General features: G+C 41.5%; 3 protein-coding genes and 1 pseudogene across 3 annotated transcripts; 3 read left to right on the forward strand and 1 right to left on the reverse strand.

Annotated features, from left to right (window-relative positions):
* The first annotated feature begins 225 nt into the window (after positions 1–225).
* tpp1 (tripeptidyl peptidase I) lies at positions 226–5,889 on the forward strand. Its single transcript, XM_077620358.1, has 13 exons — positions 226–375; positions 987–1,061; positions 1,154–1,293; positions 1,985–2,135; positions 2,199–2,320; positions 2,402–2,586; positions 3,252–3,450; positions 3,601–3,789; positions 4,434–4,503; positions 4,588–4,708; positions 4,784–4,945; positions 5,024–5,149; positions 5,746–5,889. Exons 1-13 carry the CDS (start codon positions 365–367, stop codon positions 5,881–5,883), a joined length of 1,689 nt encoding a protein of 562 aa, XP_077476484.1. The 5' UTR covers positions 226–364; the 3' UTR covers positions 5,884–5,889.
* A 659-nt stretch (positions 5,890–6,548) lies between these two features.
* yy1a (YY1 transcription factor a) lies at positions 6,549–10,692 on the reverse strand. Its single transcript, XM_077620360.1, has 5 exons — positions 9,951–10,692; positions 8,360–8,510; positions 8,217–8,277; positions 7,915–8,073; positions 6,549–7,268 (listed from the first exon to the last, which is right to left on the reverse strand). Exons 1-5 carry the CDS (start codon positions 10,447–10,449, stop codon positions 7,086–7,088), a joined length of 1,053 nt encoding a protein of 350 aa, XP_077476486.1. The 5' UTR covers positions 10,450–10,692; the 3' UTR covers positions 6,549–7,085.
* A 585-nt stretch (positions 10,693–11,277) lies between these two features.
* degs2 (delta(4)-desaturase, sphingolipid 2) lies at positions 11,278–18,505 on the forward strand. The gene is made up of 3 exons (XM_077620359.1): positions 11,278–11,672; positions 15,454–16,196; positions 17,784–18,505. The coding sequence occupies exons 1-3, from the start codon at positions 11,507–11,509 to the stop codon at positions 17,934–17,936; spliced, it is 1,062 nt and encodes a 353-aa protein (XP_077476485.1). The 5' UTR covers positions 11,278–11,506; the 3' UTR covers positions 17,937–18,505.
* A 1,471-nt stretch (positions 18,506–19,976) lies between these two features.
* LOC144090421 (5S ribosomal RNA) lies at positions 19,977–20,095 on the forward strand (annotated as a pseudogene).
* Positions 20,096–20,634: the final 539 nt, after the last annotated feature.

A 20,634-nucleotide genomic window follows, 5' to 3' on the forward strand; every position in this document is an offset into this window, starting at 1 on the left:
CCCCAAGAATGTGGTCAGACTGTGGTTCTTGGGTATAGCATATTTAAGGCTAGATGCGGAAAGTTGGAGTCGCGGTGAAAGAAATTGGCGGCCATCTTTCTTCGGTGGACATCTTATGGGATTTTATGTGGTATATCCTTGACTCGTTCACTTTTTGTTCTTACAAAACGGCATTAACGTGGCTATCATTGAGGCTGAATGCTGAAAAAAAATCTTGTACATATATTTTTTTTTTACAACATGCCCACTTATTTGCAATAATGACGTGTATGACAAACATCTGTTGCTGATCACGTGAGAACGCTCACATGATCACTACACTTGCTTCACCAGTTTGTCCTCAAAACAACCTACGGAGGACACGATGGAAACCCAGTGAGTTTACAGTTTATTTTTTATATTCAAGCCCATTCAGTGCGTTTAATTCCGAATTTGTCGAGTTGTTACTTATAAATTGATCACTCGCAGTACAGTACACTTTGTTTTGACGACATTGGCACAATTTCATATAACCTACTTCCTCGTCCGATTTCTAGTCGCTAGCTAATTCAATACGGCAAATGTATGTGTTTTGCTGTAGTCACACAATTATTAAATACATAATGCTATGGCAAAGGGGGGGGGGGCTGTCAATCTTGGTATACGACCAAATTGTATCCGTATAACAACTAATTGAGAAACATGCCTTCTCCATCCCAAACCTAGGCTGTTGCAAAAATACATTTCTTAATAATACTATACGTCATTAAAATGTATACAAACATTATTAAATACTCGTTAAAAAGTAGAACTATGTCCAATGAAAAATAAAAAGAAAAAAAATTGAGGTGAGAAGACAGATCTTAGAGAAATTAGAGTAATGTGGTGCATCCTTAATTCAGAATTTCATTCATTTCCAAAATTTCAACTAGAAATGAATATCTTCCATGAGGTTTGATTTCAGATTTAACTGCAAATGTTATATTAATTCCGATTTCTCCAACCAGCTTGGCTGTGGTCATTCCCTTGTTATTTAGTCCATTGGTGTGGAGTGGATACCTAGAATATGACCAAAATGTTCTGTGAGTAAACCACTTTTTAAATCACTAATCTTTTTGTGTGTCCATTATATATTTTGAGGGCTCATTATACCTACATCTTTTGTTCCCCTCAGGGTTCCTAAGGGCTGGACTCGCATTGGGCGGCTCGGGTCAACCGAGGAACTTGAGCTTACTTTTGCACTCGTTCAGCAGAATGTGGTCACGCTGGAGGAGATGTTGAAAGTGGTTTCTGACCCTGACTCGCCTCAGTACGGTAAAACAACACACCTGAAATATTTGGCGTACTTTTCCCGATAAGATCCCAACAGTATTTACTCAAGAAACAACACTTTTTTTCAGTGTGGTTTCCTCTCGTTGATCGTGTTCAAACACATCTTGTGCAATGTGGGAAGTGTCTCTGCTTTTTCAGTTCCTCTTTCATTTCTACCACCAATCCAGTAATTATTTTATAGTCGGAATTATCCTCATTGATTTGGGGTCCATCCCACCTGAATCTGGCTGAGAGGTGGTATGAAATTAAATCATCTCATCTCATTTCATTTTCTGAACCGCTTTATCCTCACTAGGGTCGCGGGGCTCCTGGAGCCTATCCCAGGTGACTGCAGGCCAGAGGCGGGGGTCACCTTGATTGGTGGCCAGCCAATCGCAGGGCACAAGTTGACAAAAAAAACATTAATGCTAACACTCATACATAGGGGGAATTTAGAGTGTCCAATTAACATACCATGCATGTCTTTGGAATGTGGGAAGAAACCGGAGTACCTGGAGAAAACCCACTCAGACCCGGGGAGAACATGCAAACTCCACACAGGTGGACTGACCTGGATTTGAACCCAGGTCTCCCACTGTGAGGCCGACGTGCTAACCATTCAATCGCTGGGCCGCCCAGTTTAAATCATGTCCTTGTTTTGAATTTAACTGAACCACCCTGTGCTTATCCATAGGTAAATACCTTCAACTTGAGGAGGTGGCCTCCCTTGTACGTCCATCCGACGTGTCTCAAAAGGCGGTGCGTGTCTGGCTGCAAAGTCACGGTGTCACAAACTGCTCGACTGTTTACACGGAGGACTTCTTACAGTGCAGTTTGACTGCAGAGTAAGAATGTTTTATTCAGCATCTCTTTCATAGCTTTTTTTCGATGACGGCATGTGCTTCCAGGGTTGCAGAGAATCTGCTTCCAGGCAGCAGATTCCAGCGTTATGTCCGAGATGGTCACACCGTCGTGAGATCCTCAGCCCCATACTCCGTTCCTGATGATGTTGCCCAACACCTTGATTTTGGTAAGTCTCATTTCATCACCTCTCGAGTGGCTGTCGTGGGTGGGTGGTTGAAGTTGGATTTTTCATCTACATTGACAACAGTTGGAGGACTTCATCGCTTTCCTCCTGGAGGACAAAAGCCAAGCATGGCTTCATCAGACTTGAGGAAAAGGCAGCGGAGCAACGGGTTCCACCTAGGAGTGACTCCTTCTGTGTTAAGGGCCCGTTACAATATGACGGCAGCGGATGTGGGCTCGGCTCAGAACAACAGTCAGGCTGTAGCTCAGGTGCAAGCTTCTCTCTCCAAACGTTAGTAACTGTCACTATCCTCTGCAATAGTGATTTTTACTATATATTATCATTTTAAAGGTGACTTCTTGTCGGATTTCATTTTTTCCCTCCACTCTTTTATGCACAAGTTAAGCCAAAAATGAATGTTGGACCTGATTGAACTTTGTCATCCGTGGGTTATGTAACTTAATTGCAATCGCTTTTTAATTTTTTTTTTTTTAGGTCAAGATGGTCTGTAAACTTTGTAATGTCCCACTGCGTCATATTATGTAGATACATACCCACGTGGCCGCGCAATGTCTTTATTTTAACAATCCACATCCACTAAGTAGAGGCTAATTACAGCAGTGTTTAAATTTAAAAACATGTACTGCTCAAATTAGATCAAGTCAGCCACATGTTAATGATAATCAGGCTGTTTACAGAGGAAAGTAAAAAAGGCTAAATGAATTTGCTTCATGCAAATTGGAGGAGAAAATGCAAAATGCAAATTGTTTGCAAACCGGAAAAAAATTGGCATCAAAGATTATTAAAAAAAAAACGGGTTACCTTTTAATAAAAGAATCATTGAAATGGTTCATGTATTGCAGATCATTAAATTAGCTAAGGAAGTTTCCAGTGAGTTTATATTGTAATGCCCATTCGCTTGTTTGTGTTGCAGTTTTTGGAGCAGTACTATAGCCCTTCGGATCTGGCGGAGTTCATGAGCCTTTATGGCGGAAGCTTCCAGCATCTGTCCAAGGTGGACCGTGTTGTGGGGACACAGGGCACTGGAAAGCCTGGTTTAGAGGCCAGTCTGGATGTGGAGTACATTATGAGCACGGGGGCCAACATTTCCACGTGGGTCTTCACCAATCCAGGTTTGTGAGCAAAGTCTGTCTATATGGAGTCACATTTAGTTGGATTTGTCGCACTGTTTAGAAAACATCTTACTGTATATCCTTTCTATAGAGTAGAGTTGTCCAAACAACGCAGCCGCGCCACATGCAATTGTCCATTCTGTGTTTCAGGCCGTCACGAATCCCAGGAGCCATTCCTTCAATGGCTGGTCTTGCTAAGCAACATGTCTAATCTGCCTTGGGTGCACACCATCAGCTACGGCGATGACGAGGACAGCCTGTCCACGGCCTACATGCAGCGCGTTAACACTGAGTTCATGAAGGCTGGTGTCAGAGGCCTCTCCTTGCTTTTTGCTTCTGGTTAGTCGTATGAAAGATCAAAACATTTCCATTGCCTCTATTAATTTCCAATGGCACATCCAACTCCCTTCCCCCCAAAAAAACTGATATATTTTCCCTAAAACATCCCCCAATTCTTTCAAAATCAACAGGAAATGATCCAGAAATGCCCTATTATAAATAGGTAATTACCCAAAATGCAATGACATGACTGGGGAGTGTCCCAAAACCAACAGAAAGTGACACGGAAATTTCAATAAGTGATTGGGAATTTCTCAAATCAACATTAAGTGAGCAAAAATTATTAATACTTAATTTCATGCTCAATCAATTATTTGTGGAAGTTTTGTATTAGCTGAAAAAAAGTTGAAAATACTGTCGTATTCCCAGTTTGTTGCATTCTTCCTGGCTTTGGCTACATGCTATTTTTTGTCTTTTTTGTGAAAAGTACCTTGACTATTGGGTACTTGTATGTTTTGTTAATAGTGTGGCCTACATGACCTTAAATTTCAACGTCCTTGTAGGTGTACGCAAGGCTTTTATGGGGTTCACTTTTTATTTTACTTACAAAAAATAATCCTAAATGGTTAATATTGACTGCTTATAGTTTAGAGAGGATCTATGTGTTTAATTTTTTTTTTAATCTGTCCTTAAATTGTGTTCAGGTGACAGTGGTGCAAGCTGCCTTCACATGGCTCAACAGAATTCCTTCAGGCCCAGTTTTCCTGCCTCAAGGTAATAACGCTGAACCCTGCAACACAACTCTAGTACTAAAGTCTCAAAAATGTTTAAAAAATTAAATAATCTTCACTTTCCTAGCCCCTATGTGACCACCGTCGGCGGAACCTCGTTCAAGAATCCATTTAAGTTATCCTACGAAGTAGCAGATTACATAAGCGGAGGAGGCTTTAGCAACGTTTTCAAGATGCCCGACTACCAGGTAAGTAAGTATATGACATCATTTTTATTACAACTGATTCAGTGAGAAGCATTCAAAGTGTATCCGTTCCCATAGGCCAATGCTGTAGCTCGATACCTGAAGTCTGTGGCGGCAACCCTCCCACCAAAGTCATACTTCAATGTCAGCGGGAGGGCGTATCCGGACATGGCGGCGCTGTCGGATAATTACTGGGTGATCATCAATAGAGTACCCGTGCCTTGGGTCTCTGGGACATCGGTATGAGATTATTATTATTAGTCTTTAAAATCATCATGTACTTGGCAAGCAATTGTACTCGGCTGTTTGTCATTGAAGGCATCAACCCCGGTGGTCGGTGGGATGTTTTCCCTCATCAATGACAAACGACTGATGAAGGGCCTTCCTGTCCTGGGCTTCCTCAACCCTCGCCTGTACAAACTCAAGGGAGACCCCCTGTTTGATGTTAGTCAATGTTCCATTCCTCCATGCTCTTTATTTTCCAAAGCTGATTGCTGAACAAATTTGGATTTTTAGTCACTTGTATTTATTCTCACTTGAAGGTCTTTTTAGCAGACCACATTTCAAATAACAAATATTCATAGTCTCTTTTTAATTTATTTTCTAGAGTTGATTGCTGGACAAATTTGGATTTTTAGTCACTTGTATTTATTCTCACTTGAAGGTCTTTTTAGCAGACCACATTTCAAATAACAAATATTCATAATCTCTTTTTTCTTTATAAATTAAAAAAATATTTACAATAAAACTGTTTTGTTAAAATATTAATACAAAATGAAAATATTTTTTTTATAGAATATATCTTTAAAAATAAAAAAGTTCATATTCGGTCTTTTAATTAAAACAAATCAATTTAAGAACAAGCACGTGTGCTATAGGGTTGTATCCTGCTACCTAATAATTATTACAGAATATATCTTTAAAAATAAAAAATGCTTTTCTGATCAGCATTTATGGCAAATGTCAACATAAGTTAGGCTAAATTAAATGGGTTGTAATAAGGGAGTATGAATTGTATTGAATGTGAATTGTGTCTGCAGGTGACTGAAGGTTGTCACCTGGGCTGCTTCGACGAGAAGGTTCAAGGTCAAGGATTCTGCTCTGCGCCATCATGGGATCCAGTGACAGGCTGGGGAACACCTAACTACCCTGCGCTTTTGGCTGCTCTATCTCAATGAAAGCCAGACGCCCTTCAGAACAGCTACCAAACATCTACAGTCATTTTGGTAAGCAGCTAATGCGGCGTGATTTTGAATTTTCATGTACCATTGACTGATTGATTTACTCAGGTCGGAAGAGAGGTTTCAAATGGCGATTGTATTTTCTCCATTCACTTTGCTTTTGTGATATTAATTGGCAATCAAAAATCATCACTGGTTATGTTCAACAAGTTGTAGATATATTTTTAGGCTCTAAAAAATACACTTTTGTGCTAAAGAATTTACCAGCAGGTGAGCAAACTCATTCTTACAGTGAAGGCGATGTCACAATTATCACGGATATGAAAACAGTTTTACATTATTCCCATGAATTTGGAAATATTTTAACAGGTTTGCTTGCTGTTCGGAGTAAACAGATGACGTGGTCTTTTCAGGACTAGAATTTGGGTGGGAATAACATTTGAAAATGTCAAGTTTTTTAAGTACCAATTGCAGAGCTACAAATCAAGCACTACATGTCATGATGTCATGATTTTGATTGGGCCAAAAACTAGCAGTGCTTAAGGTAATGCAAATAAAACAGAACTGCTGTGCAGTTATGTGTTCATTGCTGCAACTAATAAACAGTTTGTTGGTAATTAGATCCATTTTCCGATGGCATTCAATTGTGGAAGAACACAATGTAAGGGAAAGCATTTTAATCAGCGATCTCTGCATAATCACATGGTTGTTATCTACAACATGACCCATGAACCATTATACAAAACAGAATTAATTATTTAATCATTTCAAAAGCACTGTCAAAGAAAAGGAAAACTAAAGGGAATGCAAGAGACCCTTTCAATTTACACTGCACTAATGCCAATCCGTGTACAATATGCACACTTAGGAGAAGTAGAAAATTGAAAAAGTGTTACTGCTTGCTGAAGTGCGTTGTAACGGTTTGATGTTTGTTTCAATGTAAAACATTTCATCATACTATGTTCAGGTAAAAATAGGTTTGTGGGTGCAGCGATCAAGTAAAGAGTTCAATTTTGAGTAGTGCTAGAGTCAGAGCAGTTCAGAAGGCCTCTCCATGCTCATATGGAGAGTCTATGTTGAAAAACGATACAAAGATACTGTTGTTGTTGTTGTCTCCCAAGCAAGTCGGCCAGGTGGGACGTCAGATTGTCTTTCATAGAGGCGTGGTCTGTGTCCTCCAGTGTCAATTTGGGTCCCATTCACTGGTTGTTCTTTGCTTTGGCATGTGTGAGGATGTGAGACTTAAGGTTGGTGGACTGGGCAAATTTTTTGTTGCAGCCGTCAAAGGGGCACACGTACGGGCGGTCCCCCGTGTGGATTCGTACGTGTGTGCGTAAATTAAAGTCCAGGGAGAATCTTTTTCCGCAGCCCTCAAATGTGCACTAGAGATGGAAAAGAACAGATATTTATTTATATAAGAGATTGGTTCCCGAATGTTTATTTTTTTATAAAGAACTCCAACATTCCATAGTCATCCGAACAAAATCGTCAGCTTTCAGGAATTCAAATCGTTGATTCGGTCGATCCATCGGTAAAAAAAGTTCATGTGAACTTGAAAAGAGACTTTTGCCTATATAAAAATATGTAACAATGACCTTAATTGCGGTCATTAAGTTACATATTTTTATGGTCGGTCCATCGTTAAAAAAAGTTCATGTTAACCTGGAAAAAGACTATTTTGCCTAAATAAAAATATGTAACTTAATGACAGGAATGAATGTCATTAAGTTACATATTTTTATATAGGCAAAATAGTCTTTTTCCAGGTTAACATGAACTTTTTTTAACGATGGACGAATCAACGATTTGAATTCCTGAAAGCTGGATATTATTTTATCCAATAATATTCGAGCAGTGATGTCCGATTTCTATGATCCTAGATCACAATGACAATCTTCATGAACTCAAAGGCTTTTATGTATTAAATATCCATCGGACATAATTCATTACAAATAATTTAGTGGATACATCATAAACACCTTGTTTTTGACAACCACTGCTGTAAAGAAAAGAACCATAGAAACCCACCTGGAAAGGCTTCTCTCCAGTATGAACAAGCTGATGTCTTTTCAGTTTGGAGCTCTCCACGAAAGCTTTGCCGCACTCGGCGCAGACATGCACGCGAGGCCCGTGGGTGTGCAAGTGTTTCCTCATTGCGGAGTTATCCCTGAACATCTTAGTGCAGCCCTGCGAGCAAAATAACGTTGACAACACGCATTTGCAAGACTAGCACATAAAAGTTTGAATTACATGACACTATTAAACATTTTCACAGTTATTTTAAGGCCACGTGATAAAAAAATTGATGGATTTGCGAAGGTATAACTTACTTTGTGGGGGCAGGCTATCGTCCTGGGTGCGTCGTCTTCTTTCACTTTCTTGGGCTTCATTCTGGAAATTAAAACCATCATTTGAGTATCATCCCAGTGCATAGGCCGTCCCGTATATTTTAGACGAGCTCATGCATGCATACCTTGCAAACTCGGCCAGTTGCTTAGGGTCCGAGAGGTCGATCCCTGGGATGCCCCCTGGAGGTAGTTTCTTCCCTGTCATGTACTCAGAATAGTCAGGAGGGGAGTTTTCACCTGCGATTTGCTCCTCGTGGTCAATGTCCTTCTTGTCATCTAAATCACATAGTCAAAATTAAATAAAAGCTGAAAAACAGAGTACTACAATGCATTTATTAAAATGAGCTCACTCCAGAACGACATATAACCAACTACAACAACAATACTATGTCTGTTAATGCAGATGCCTCACTAGCGGAGAATTTGAACCGTTTCTTTGCCCGCTTTGAGACTGACAAATCAGGCCCGGTCTCAACACCCCCACCACCACCCTGCAGCAATACACTGACGTTCCGGGAACAGGAAGTGAGACTGGTAATGCGGTCTGTGAACACCAGGAAGGCTGCGGGCCCTGACGGAGTACCTGGGAAGGTGCTCAAAGCCTGTGCTGACCAGCTGGCTGGAGTCTTCACAAATATTTTCAATTGTTCCCTGCAACTATCCATCATTCCATCTTGTCTGAAATCTGCCACCATCATCCCTGTCCCCAAAAAGCCAACCATTGGCAGCATGAATGATTATAGGCCTGTTGCCCTCACGCCTGTGATCATGAAGTGCTTTGAAAAGTTGGTAGCCCGCCATATCAGGAATACAATCTCTCCCTCAATTGACCCTCACCAGTTTGCTTACAGGGCAAACAGGTCCACTGATGATGCTATTGCCATTGCTCTTCATACAGCACTGAGCCATCTGGAACACCCTGGGAACTACGTGAGGATGCTCTTCATTGACTACAGCTCAGCCTTCAATACCATAAAACCGGACATTCTGACTGACAAACTCTCCCACCTTGGACTATCCTCTTCAATCTGCTGCTGGATAAAGGACTTCTTGTCCAACCGCCCACAGACTGTTAGACTTGGTCCCCACCTCTCTTCCTCCATTACACTAAGCACTGGCTCCCCTCAAGGCTGTGTACTGAGTCCTCTTCTGTACTCCCTGTACACCTACGACTGTGCACCCACCCACCAGTCTAACGCCATCATCAAATTCCGATTATTATTATTATTATTATTATCAAAAGATGTTAAGAATGAGGTGCAGCGACAAAAAAAGTTCTTTTCAACGTTCATATTTATTTCAGTTAGAAGTAGGTTCTCGAATCTACCAGCTGTCAAGGTAACAAGAGTCGTGGTAGTCGGACGTTGGGGAAAAGCCGAGGGCCCTTGAACGCACCACTCCTGAACTGCGCCATAGAGGCCTAGTGGATTGACAAGCGTACTTAGCTCTACTCGCCGCCATCTTCGCTGGCCAAATAAACGCCATTTTTTCGGGCCGCCATACTTTCTCGACCGGGAAATATGGCGGCGCCCATCGGCAGAGAAAACATGGCTTCCCATAAAAACAATAACAATCCAATTCGAGGTGAAACAGTCTTTTTGATTCGTACAATTGCTGTCAACTGTTGTCGGAGCACAAGGCCTCACCGGAGGCCTCGTAACGACGACACACGCACAGTGAGAACAAAGCCATTACAGGATTTGACTACAAACTTACCCGAAGCCCACATAGTAACGGAGAACTCTCCTTCCAACGTCTTTATCTGGACTTGCTTCTGTTCCCATTTTCGGCCCATCTCAGCGCCGCTTAAGTAGCTCTTTTTACCCGACCTCTTCCCAGCTCCGACTCTCTTCATCCGGGCCGCCGTCGAGCTTCTCCCCGCGACCGTGACCAGAGTCTGTTCGATGTAGTCCTCCTCCACGGCGGGTACCGGGATGAGGATTTGGTCTGCGTAGCCGTCATCCGTGTGCAGTTCCGAGTCGTCGTCGCCCACCACCTCTTCCCGGGTCTGCACTAGAATCACCTCTTGGTGCGGGAGAATCGAGTCCGGGTCGTCCGTGTCGAGCGGTTGTAAGGCGATCATAGGCTGGTCCTCGCCGTCTTCCCCGACAACAGTTGTTTCGAAAGTCTCCACTTCGATTTCGTGCATTTCCACTATTTCGGTGGGCATGTCGGAGCCGTCCGACTCAATGTACAGGGTTTCCCCCGAAGCCATGACTTCTGAGTGCGTCCTTTAAACCCCCCCACCCCAGCACCCTTTGAATGTTTTGTTTACAGTCCACTGTGGCTTCTCGGACAACTCAGCAACAACGTGTACTCTCGTCGCGACTCCGCTCCAGTTATCAAGTCTCGCGTGATTACAAACATTGGGATACCTAGAGATAATATATGTTTATATCGGACAGATTAAACTAGAGGTTTCGTGGGCGCTGTGAGCAAACGGGGAGGACGGCCATTTTGCGTCAGAGCCGCTCAATAAATGGCATTATAGTTATTGGAGCGTTACTTTTGAAATGGCTAAAATGGCTCAATTTATTCCAAGAAATTGTTTTTCATATCCAGAGGTGCAGTAAATTAACTGTGTAATTAAAACTGATTTGATGTGATGTTGCAACATTCAACAGGAACATAGCCACTTAATGCTGTTTGTTATAAACCAAACTGTTTGTAAATCCGCCAAGAATTTAGCGAGCATTTTAGTTAAGAAAATCAATCACTCACCTTCAATCCGCTCCAATAGATTGCCATTGAAGTCCCCCGACGCAAAATGGCCGCCAGTTACTTAACCAGCTAGCGTATAATGTGAGCTCTATAACTCAGCCTCGTACTGAGACAGACTGTTTGCTTATCATCTTTCCGCACCTTATTTACCTAATGTATATATTTTAAAGTCCAATTAATTTTCTGTTGCCAAATTACATAGAATATGGAACCAAATAGTATAAAGATGAGTTGTGAGGTCACTGATAGCACGAATACGTAGCGGCACGTGGGCTCCCTCTAGCGGTCCTTATAAACCACCTGTTTAAATCAAGACAACTTTACTGCGCGCATGTTCTTTTATTCCGCTTCTTACCAGGACCGGAACAATAACATAAACTTCACCCAACAAGGACAAGAACAGCAATATAACTAACACAACAATTCCTTCCGATGAAGGAGGAGATTTGAAGTTTGCTTTTGTCAGCCAACATAATGGATCATTATACCGCACCCCCACTGTTGCAATTACGGACACACCTGCGGAGTGAATTAAACGGCGTGGGCGTGGGATGGGGGCGGCTGGGCGGCGTTCTTTACCTCCACTGCTCGAACGACCGCACGACTCGACCCATTCCAGTTGGAGAGAGGACGACATGGAGAAGGCCGGTGTAAGAGGCGACTTTGAATGGGTCTACAACGATCAGCCTCACACGGCGAGGAGGAAAGAGATCCTGGGTGAGTCGCGCATGTGAGCCTCATTGGCAGGTGCACGAGGGAAACGTGAGCTAGTTTGCTTGTCTTTGCTTATGTCTTTTTTTGTTTTTGCTTAGTTTGTTACTAATGCCATGATCCGGTTCAACCCGTTTACTAGTTCTTTCTTATGCAGGGAAAGGGCACGCCACCTGGGATAGATACAAGTTATAGCCCACCGTGGCACAAATTTGGCTTGAATTTGTGTTGCACGGATACAAATTAGTGTCTCCCGATTTCGATATTCGCTCTACGGCACATGTGTGAAAGTGGCGGCCCGAGGGCCGAATCTGGCCTGCCGCATCATTTTGTGTGGCCCGGGAAAGTAAATCATGAATGCTGACTTTCTGTTTTAGGATCAAATTAAAATGAAGAGTATAGATGTGGTATATTAAATTTCCTGATTTTTCCCGTTTTTAAATCAATAATTGTAATTTTTTAATCATTTTCCCGTGTTTTTAGTTCAAAAATCATTATGTAAAATGTAAAAATATATCAAAAAATCTAAAATAAACATTGTTTTAGATCTATAAAAAAACTGAATATTCAGGGCTTTTAATCCAGTTCTTTTAATCCATGTATAAAAAAAATCTAAATATTATATCTAAAATGGTCCGGCCCACGTGAAGTCAAGTGGACGTTAAAGCGGCCCGCAAACCAACCCGAGTCTGACACCCCTGCTCTACGGTATGCCGATAGTGGACCAAAACAAGTTTTTTGGTAAAATAAAAAAAACCTCACTTAACTGTAAAGTAATTGCTGAACCCATTGGCTTGCATTGACTGCACTACAAGTCCAATTATTTTGAAGTAGGAGGGATGGCAGTGAATGAACAAATATGCCCGACTTAAGATGCCACCCTCCCATTTTAAATGGATTAGACGTCTATTAGTGATGAACTAAATTGGCTTTAACTCAATGGACTTTGATAGCCAATGTTATTGTTGTTATTTGTGCACTATGTGGTGAAAGCTTGAAATATCAGTATACATGTACAATGACAATAAAAACATTCAATTTAATTCATTCCCATTTCAAATTGCTTGGACGTCTATTAGTGATGCTCATCGAAATTCACAGCAGAGGGATGATTGGTTTCCACGCGATTGGGCGTCCATCATCAATTTGGTAAGGGCGTAAGTGATGCTTACTTTACGGCAGTGTGCGTAGCTGGTGGCCATCTTGGGTAAGTACATATTGCACAGCTTCGGCACGTTATTTCTTAGTAATCGCAAATACCGATGGCGTAATTTGAGTGCCGTATCAGTACACCATTGCAACACTAGCATCACTTTTGTTTAAACATTGTATCCAACAATCTTAATCACTGCATAAATGACACCACACTGATATACTTTAAGCAACAACACCCATTTTTTTGCCAAGGCCACGAAAAGAGCGAACTTTATTCCTTTCCTACTAACTGACTTTGACTTTTCGAAGCCTATTTTTCCAAAATGATACGACCTGAAGTCCCGAACATCAACAGGTGTGAAACACGACAATAGGTTGCTTGACACCATGGCGCCATTAAATTTTAACAGGCTGTATTTTGAATAATTCTTTGCCCGGCCGAGCGAAAATGGCAACGGGTTATTTTGCATCCTGGCTTGCATCATTTTTCCATCATGTGATCAGCACTCTTTGGTTATAGCACAGCTTTATTGTTTTTCAAGTCAGCAATGCTTAAGTTGGCGGCCTGGCGGTCGAGAGCTAAGTGGGTCACAGTTGTGGGGTCGAGGGTTCAATCCCAGGTGTGTCCTCACTGTTTGGAGTTTGCATGTTCTCCCTGGGCCTGCAGGTTTTTTTTTTTCTGGGACATGGATGGTTGGCTGTTTTAACACTCTAAAATGCCCATAGGTCAGCTAGGCTCTAGCACCCCCGGTGACCTTGTGAGGATAAGCGGTTCAGAAAATGAATGGATTAATGCTTAAGTTCAATGACTCATATGTTGTTATTGATTAAAAGATGAAAGCCCTAGAAACCCTGGACAAGCTATTATCAAAGGAATTTTTATGATTTCTGGTTATTCATATGTCAAATTATCATCACAGTAAGATAAATAACAATCTCACTTTTAGTGGTGATATATGGCTTGAAAAATAGTTTTCGGTTGAAGTTGTGTGTTTAGTATTAGAGTTTCTTCATCATTCCTTAAAACGAACAAGAGGGCAATTTAGTTAAATATTAACAATGTGAAGAAGGATCGGTCAAGTCAAACGCAAATAGGCTCTAGAAACGATATGGAAAATTCTACGTCTCTAAATTCATTTTTTAATGTGATAAATAACAAGAGCATTTTGACTAGGAGGGCTGGCAGTGATTATTTGATGCCAACTTCCCTTAGTCAAAATGGACTGGGCATCTAGCCCCATCAATGGAAGCCAATGTGTTAAAAATAAGTGGCCCAAAATGGGTGAAGGGCATTTTATGCTGTCTAGTTTTATTCAAATATTTTTGCTTGTTTTTGAAGAAAAAAAATCTCACATTTATATTTACACGTTCAATAGAAAATAAGACATTTTATCATATTTACATTTTTTCACAGGGTGAGGTATAGGAATGTCGAAGTCTACTCAACTGTGAATTCCAAAGTTAACTCATTGGCTGCCATTTGACAGGAGGTTGTTTCATTGTTTCACTGTTAATTTCTTGTTTGGAATCCATTTTAATGTGACATAAAACCCAGCAGATGGCAGTGAGGCTCTAATTTAGATAGGACCACTCTACAAATCCAAGTGGGAGATTATTAGGAAAAATTGCAGTAGATTGGAGAATCTAGTTTAAGTTCATGTACTTTTTATAATAAGAACAAGAAAAAATGGGTAAAATTTCATTTCCCGGTGAGATAAGAGTCTGTCATTGAAGCAGAACTTATTTACGCAACAGGCTAACTCGAATATCTGGTGACAGGTCGTCTCAAGATAGCAAAGAGTTCATTTAATGTACTTTCCCACAGATGTTAAGAACATTCTGTAATAACGTCAACTCGATTTCATGTGGGCCGGACCATTTTAGATATAATATTTAGATATTTTTTTAAATAAATGGATTAAAAGAACTGGATTAAAAGCCCTGAATATTCTTTTTTTATAGATCTAAAACAATGTTTATTTTAACTTTTTTTTAAATATATTTTTAGATTTTACAGTGATTTTTGAACTAACTGAAAACAGAAAAAATGATTAAAAAAAATACAATTATTGATTTAAAAGGGGGAAAATCAGGAAATGTAATATACATCTATACTCTTCATTTTAATTTGATCCTAAAACTCAAAGTCGGCACTCATGATTTACTTTCCCGGGCCACACAAAATGATGCGGCGGGCCAGATTTGGCCCCTGGGCCGCCACTTTGACACGTGCTCTATTGGGTTCAGGTCAGTTACAAAAAATAATACAATTAATTTCAGTGAATATTTATTCCCAAGATTGCCTTTCTGTTTGTGTTGGCGGTCCCCCAGGAAGGCATCACCTTCGCCAATTAAAAAGAAAATAGAGTCGTAAGCAACATTCTCCCATGAGGAAAAAATGCTGCCTCAAATCAGCTCCTTTGTTTTGACTCTGCTTTTAAAACCTACTCTCTACCATAATGTTATACTACTACCAATTGGTACAGTTCCGTATGAGATGGCAATGGTAATAATAGAAATGACTATGCCAATTTTTGTCTTCTACCACACACAACTCAGTAAGCTAGGAACAGGATTTATGTCTAACAAAGGAATAACTTCTCCGTTGTATTATCTTCTGTGTTCCCTCTAGCCAAGTACCCTGAGATCAAGTCCCTGATGGGTCCAGACCCTCACCTGAAGTGGGTGGTGTCTGGCATGGTGCTGTCCCAATTCCTGGCCTGCTACCTGGTGCGTGACCTTCCGTGGAAGTGGATCTTATTTTGGGCGTACGCCTTTGGCGGTTGCGTCAACCACTCGTTGACGCTGGCCATCCACGACATTTCGCACAACGTGGCGTTCGGCAACAAGCTGGCCAAGTGGAACCGTTGGTTCGCCATGTGGGCCAACCTCCCCATCGGCGTCCCGTACTCGGCCTCCTTTAAGAAGTACCACATCGACCACCACCGTTACCTGGGGGGCGACCAGTTGGACGTGGACATCCCCACGGAACTGGAGGGCTGGTTCTTCTGCACGCCGACCCGGAAGCTGCTGTGGCTCTTCCTACAGCCTTTTTTCTACGCCCTGCGCCCGTTGCTGGTCAACCCCAAACCCATATGCAAGCTAGAAATCCAAAACTTTGCCGTCCAGCTGGCGGCGGATGCCCTCCTTTACTATCTGTGGGGGCTCAAGCCAGTGGTCTACCTCGTGGCCGGGTCCATCCTGTGTATGGGACTGCATCCGATATCCGGACATTTCATCGCCGAGCATTACATGTTCATGAAGGGACACGAGACCTACTCTTACTATGGATCGCTCAACTTGATCACCTTCAATGTTGGTTATCACATGGAGCACCATGATTTCCCCAGCATACCTGGCAGTAAGCTACCTCAGGTAAGACCATCATCTTTACATCATTTACCCCCGAGTGCATGGTGACAAGGCATGAATAGGAGAGATATGTCAAATGTATTTGTCCAGCAAAAGAATTCATTTTTTTTTAACTTTGGTGTGGCCCCTCCCTGCTCAAACTAAACAAAAAGGTGTTTATCAGATCAAACGTCACTGCGGGTAACTTATTAACCACTGGGACCGTAGCGAGCACCTCGACAACACAAAGCGGGCCGTGGGCTGCACGTCACGGGCTCGCTTTCACAATGAAACGTCTGTCGCTAAACCTGTTCGACCACAGTCGCTCTGTTCCCAAAGAAACGGAAAAGTCGTACATGGAACAATGTAAGAGGAAGGTTAAAGCGTGCGCCTCATTTGTTCTCCAGTTTATTCAAAGCACACACGCCACATCTCATCTAACACGCGCAACTCTCATCTGCATTCATGTATGTTTGCATATCACCCGAGTCATTGTTAGATAAGATGTAGTGCTCTTTCAATTTCCTATTCATTGGTAATACTAGAGTAATACTAGAGCTTTACGAGTACAATACATTAACCTCTCGAAAGTATGCATAGCTTACAATGTTAGCTCTTTTTAATGTTTTTTTCTTTATTTTTTATGGTCTTTATTATACATGGTAGTCTTTTTTAATCCTTAATGTTCTTTTTTCTCATCCTGACTATACATGGTCTTTTTTGGGAAGGAAGGCCTTGCTATACATGGTCTTTTATTAAATAAGCAGCGGACCATACCCTTGATTTGTGGTCCACCGCTCAAGGGGGTCTCCAACTTTTTTGAATTGGAATTGGACAACCACTTTTTTTTTCTTTTTTTTTCTTCTAATTAAATCTGATCAATTCGAAGCTATCAATTTATTACGCACTGGTGTTAGTGTACTTGGTCAAAATCACTTAACAATAAGAAACATTAGATCAACGATTATTGTTATTGCCGTACCTTTAGGTTAATGCTAAGAATTTAAAACAGTTTTAACTCTTTCACTGCCAGATACATGTCAATTATACCGAGTATTTGTTGTGGTAGTTAATTAAACAAGAATTACGTACGTTTAAAAACACTGCTGGTGTGCAATCTATTTTGACTGCAAAACTCGCCGTACTAAATAGACCTATTTTAATGCCAACAATGTAATACAGCCTTCCCGTGCTTACAGTTCTTTAGTTGCTCCTTTAACTCTTTCACCGCCAGTTATTTGTTGAGTTTACACAGTAAAGAAGAATAACATGTATGTTAAAAACACCCATTGATGGATTGGACATCTAGCGCAGTCAATGGCAGCCAATGAGTTAAAAGTGTTTTTTGACAGATAATACCTGTGTATTCTGTACAAGCTAAGATGTTAAGTATTCAGACTGTTTATTCACGTGTGAATGTGGTATGATTGTTTATTTCATAAAATACACACACCTGGTCTCCCTTTTTATACAAGTCGAAATCTTCTATTCTTTATCCTCTCCCAAAAACATTTCCGCTGTTGTCTATGAAATTGTGCTGCGTTACAGTACCCCCCCCGGTGGCTATCAAGCTAACACACTTCATACCGACACTGTGGATTGCATTTCTAGGTGAAGCAAATCGCGGCCGAGTACTACGACTCGCTTCCTCAGCACACGTCGTGGATGCGAGTTCTGTGGGACTTCGTGTTCGACGAGAGCATCGGCCCGTACGCCCGAATCAAGCGTGAGTACAGGCCGAGTAAGAAGGATAGAGCGGACTAACGAAGGGCCACCATCTTCACGCCACAGTGAATGCTATTGGTGCAATCCATGTGACCTTCACTCTCACGGACGGCTTAGACACATTTAGTCTCTTTTTTTAACGTTAGAAAAGAATACACACTTTTTTTTTTTACAGTACAAAGACTTTCCACAAATCATCGTATTCTACAGTGAACTTTTTTTTTGTATAAGGTCTGCATTTTCATGTTACTTATTATTGTCGTGTGATCCCTTTTGCTGCCTTGATGTCAGGCCTCTTGCTAAGTGTCATGTCCCAGTGAGTTCATCAATATTACTGTTTCCATGGCGACTCTGAACTTGACTTTTGCGAAGGCGTAAGATGAGAGAAGACTGAGCAGCTAAGTTCACAGTCCCTAAATGTTTCACAAAGGATTACAAAGCCAACAAAAAAGGTTGTACTGGTGATGAAGACCATTTTTGGCTTCACCAGAATCTGCGGCAGTGCTGCTCTATACCGTAACCTCGTTGCTCCCCCTTCCCCCAATACTTAAGTGTGACTTTGTTATTTCTATATAGATATACTAAATAAATTGGATATGGAATTTGAATTTAAATGTGTTCGAATGGGCAAGATTTTTGTTAAGGGCAGCCAACGAGTTAACTAATAATATATTAATGAAAATGGTTAGAGTATGAATCTGAATTGCTGTGTGTTGGTATGAATGACTTTTTATGTACAGGTTTTGATTTCTTTATTTAATGAGAAAGTTGCTGAGAGCAGATAACGCGAGTGCAACAATCCAAACTCCCGCAAAGACACTTTAAACTACCATCACATCCATTTTTTTTGCACATTCTTCCCAGCTAACTTTGCATATTGCCAGAGAAACACCCTTAATATTCCCCCCCAATTTTTTTTACCCACACTTTGCTACCATTAACAGCATCATCTCTTACACAAAGAAAGGGATTCATCATGTAAAAACAAAACACTATTGCGAACGCACCACTTTTTTCCCCCTCTTGAACAAAATAAATTGGTAGAAACTTGGGATTCATGCATAATTTGAGAACCAACATATGAGGGATTAAAAACAATGACATTGTTTGTCATTAACTTTTTTTACACCACTGAGCACGTAATAGGGATGGGGAAGAATACTGGGACTGTGTTAGGAAAAAAAGGTTGTTGACACCGATTTGCTGATAAAAATCAGCACTCAAAGCAAAAAAAAAACATGAACATTTTTTCTATTCACTGGAAAACTTGTGTTTCATGAGTGATTTCTGAAATAGCCCAAAATGCTATATGTAATGATACCGGCACATGTTCCTTTCACCCCTTCTTAGCAAGCTGATGACTGCTCAGTGGTGTGGCCATTGTGTTATAGGAGAAGGTGTACGTTCACAGGCTACTTGTGTGGGAAGCAAAACGTCGGACGCACGACCAGTATGAAAATAGTAAGGAAAACACCAGCTCGGCACCGGTTGGTCAATTTTGTGCTTTTTTTTTTTTCTCCCCCCAACAAATGGTCAGGGATCATACAAACAGAATAAAGTACTACAGGGTGTTCCAAAATGTTTGACCACTTTTAGTAGGACAATATTTTGACAATTTTCATTGGAATGACCTCATTTTCACAGCTTGCGTAGAAACGTTTCAAGTTTTTGTGTGTAACGTTTGGCATTTCTATTTTTTCAGGTTAAGAAATGCCATTCACTTCAAAAGAAAAGGCATTTTGGGTGTTAGAGTATGCTCGGGGACTCAGTCACCGAAGACTGTGCAGCGTGCCTTCTTTGCAAATTTTGCAAAGGAGGCACTCACTACAAAACAAATTAGGACTTGGCACCAACAATTTCAAGAAAAGGGCTGGAATGTGGCTTTCCACACTTGCTCTTCTAACACTCTTCCGAGGACTACGCAGGAAGGCTTCACGAACCTGCTCCACTGTCTCGAAATGATTGGCCTACGAAATGGGGTCAAACATTTTTGCGGGACAAACTCAATGAAAAATGTCCACTAAACAGGTAAAAGTTTGGTTTTGCTAAAATTATAGCTGCTAGTCAAAATATCAAATATGTCCTAGTTGGGCTACCTTGTAAACACCCAATCACGTCTGGACTTGGAAGGTAAGCAGGGTCGGGCCTGGTTAGTACTTGGGTGGGAGACTGCCTGGGAATACCAGGTGCTGTAAGCTTTTATGTTAGCTCAAGTGATAATGTGCTCGCTAAGCATGTGAGAAGCAGTGGAATTCTAATGGGGTGCCTGTGGCCTCAGTAGTTAATGCATCAGCCATGAACCCTTACACCTTTGGCTGCGTAGGTTCAAATCCCAGTTGGTTCTGTGTGGAGTTTGCCTCTGGGTGTCCCCCCAGCCTAGAGTCTTTGGGGGCACCCAAAGCCTTGGACCCAGAGTCTTGGAAGCCTTGGTCCCCCCACCTTGGTTACCCAGAGGCAAAACTCCACACGGGACCGACCGGGATTTGAACCCACACAAGTGTAAGGATTCATGCCTGACGCACTAACTACTTAAGCCACGGGCCCCCATTAGAAATCCACTGCTTCTCCCATGCTAAGCGAGCACGTTATCACTTGAGCTAACATAAAAGCTTACAGCACCTGATACACCAAGAGGCAAATTCCACAAAGCATCGACCAGGATTTGAACCCACGCATCCACAGGTGTGAGGATTCATGCCTGATGCACTAACTACTTCGGCCACAGTTCCTTTGTTAG

This window comes from Stigmatopora argus, chromosome 15 (assembly GCF_051989625.1).
Source record: "Stigmatopora argus isolate UIUO_Sarg chromosome 15, RoL_Sarg_1.0, whole genome shotgun sequence".
Lineage (NCBI taxonomy): Eukaryota > Metazoa > Chordata > Actinopteri > Syngnathiformes > Syngnathidae > Stigmatopora > Stigmatopora argus.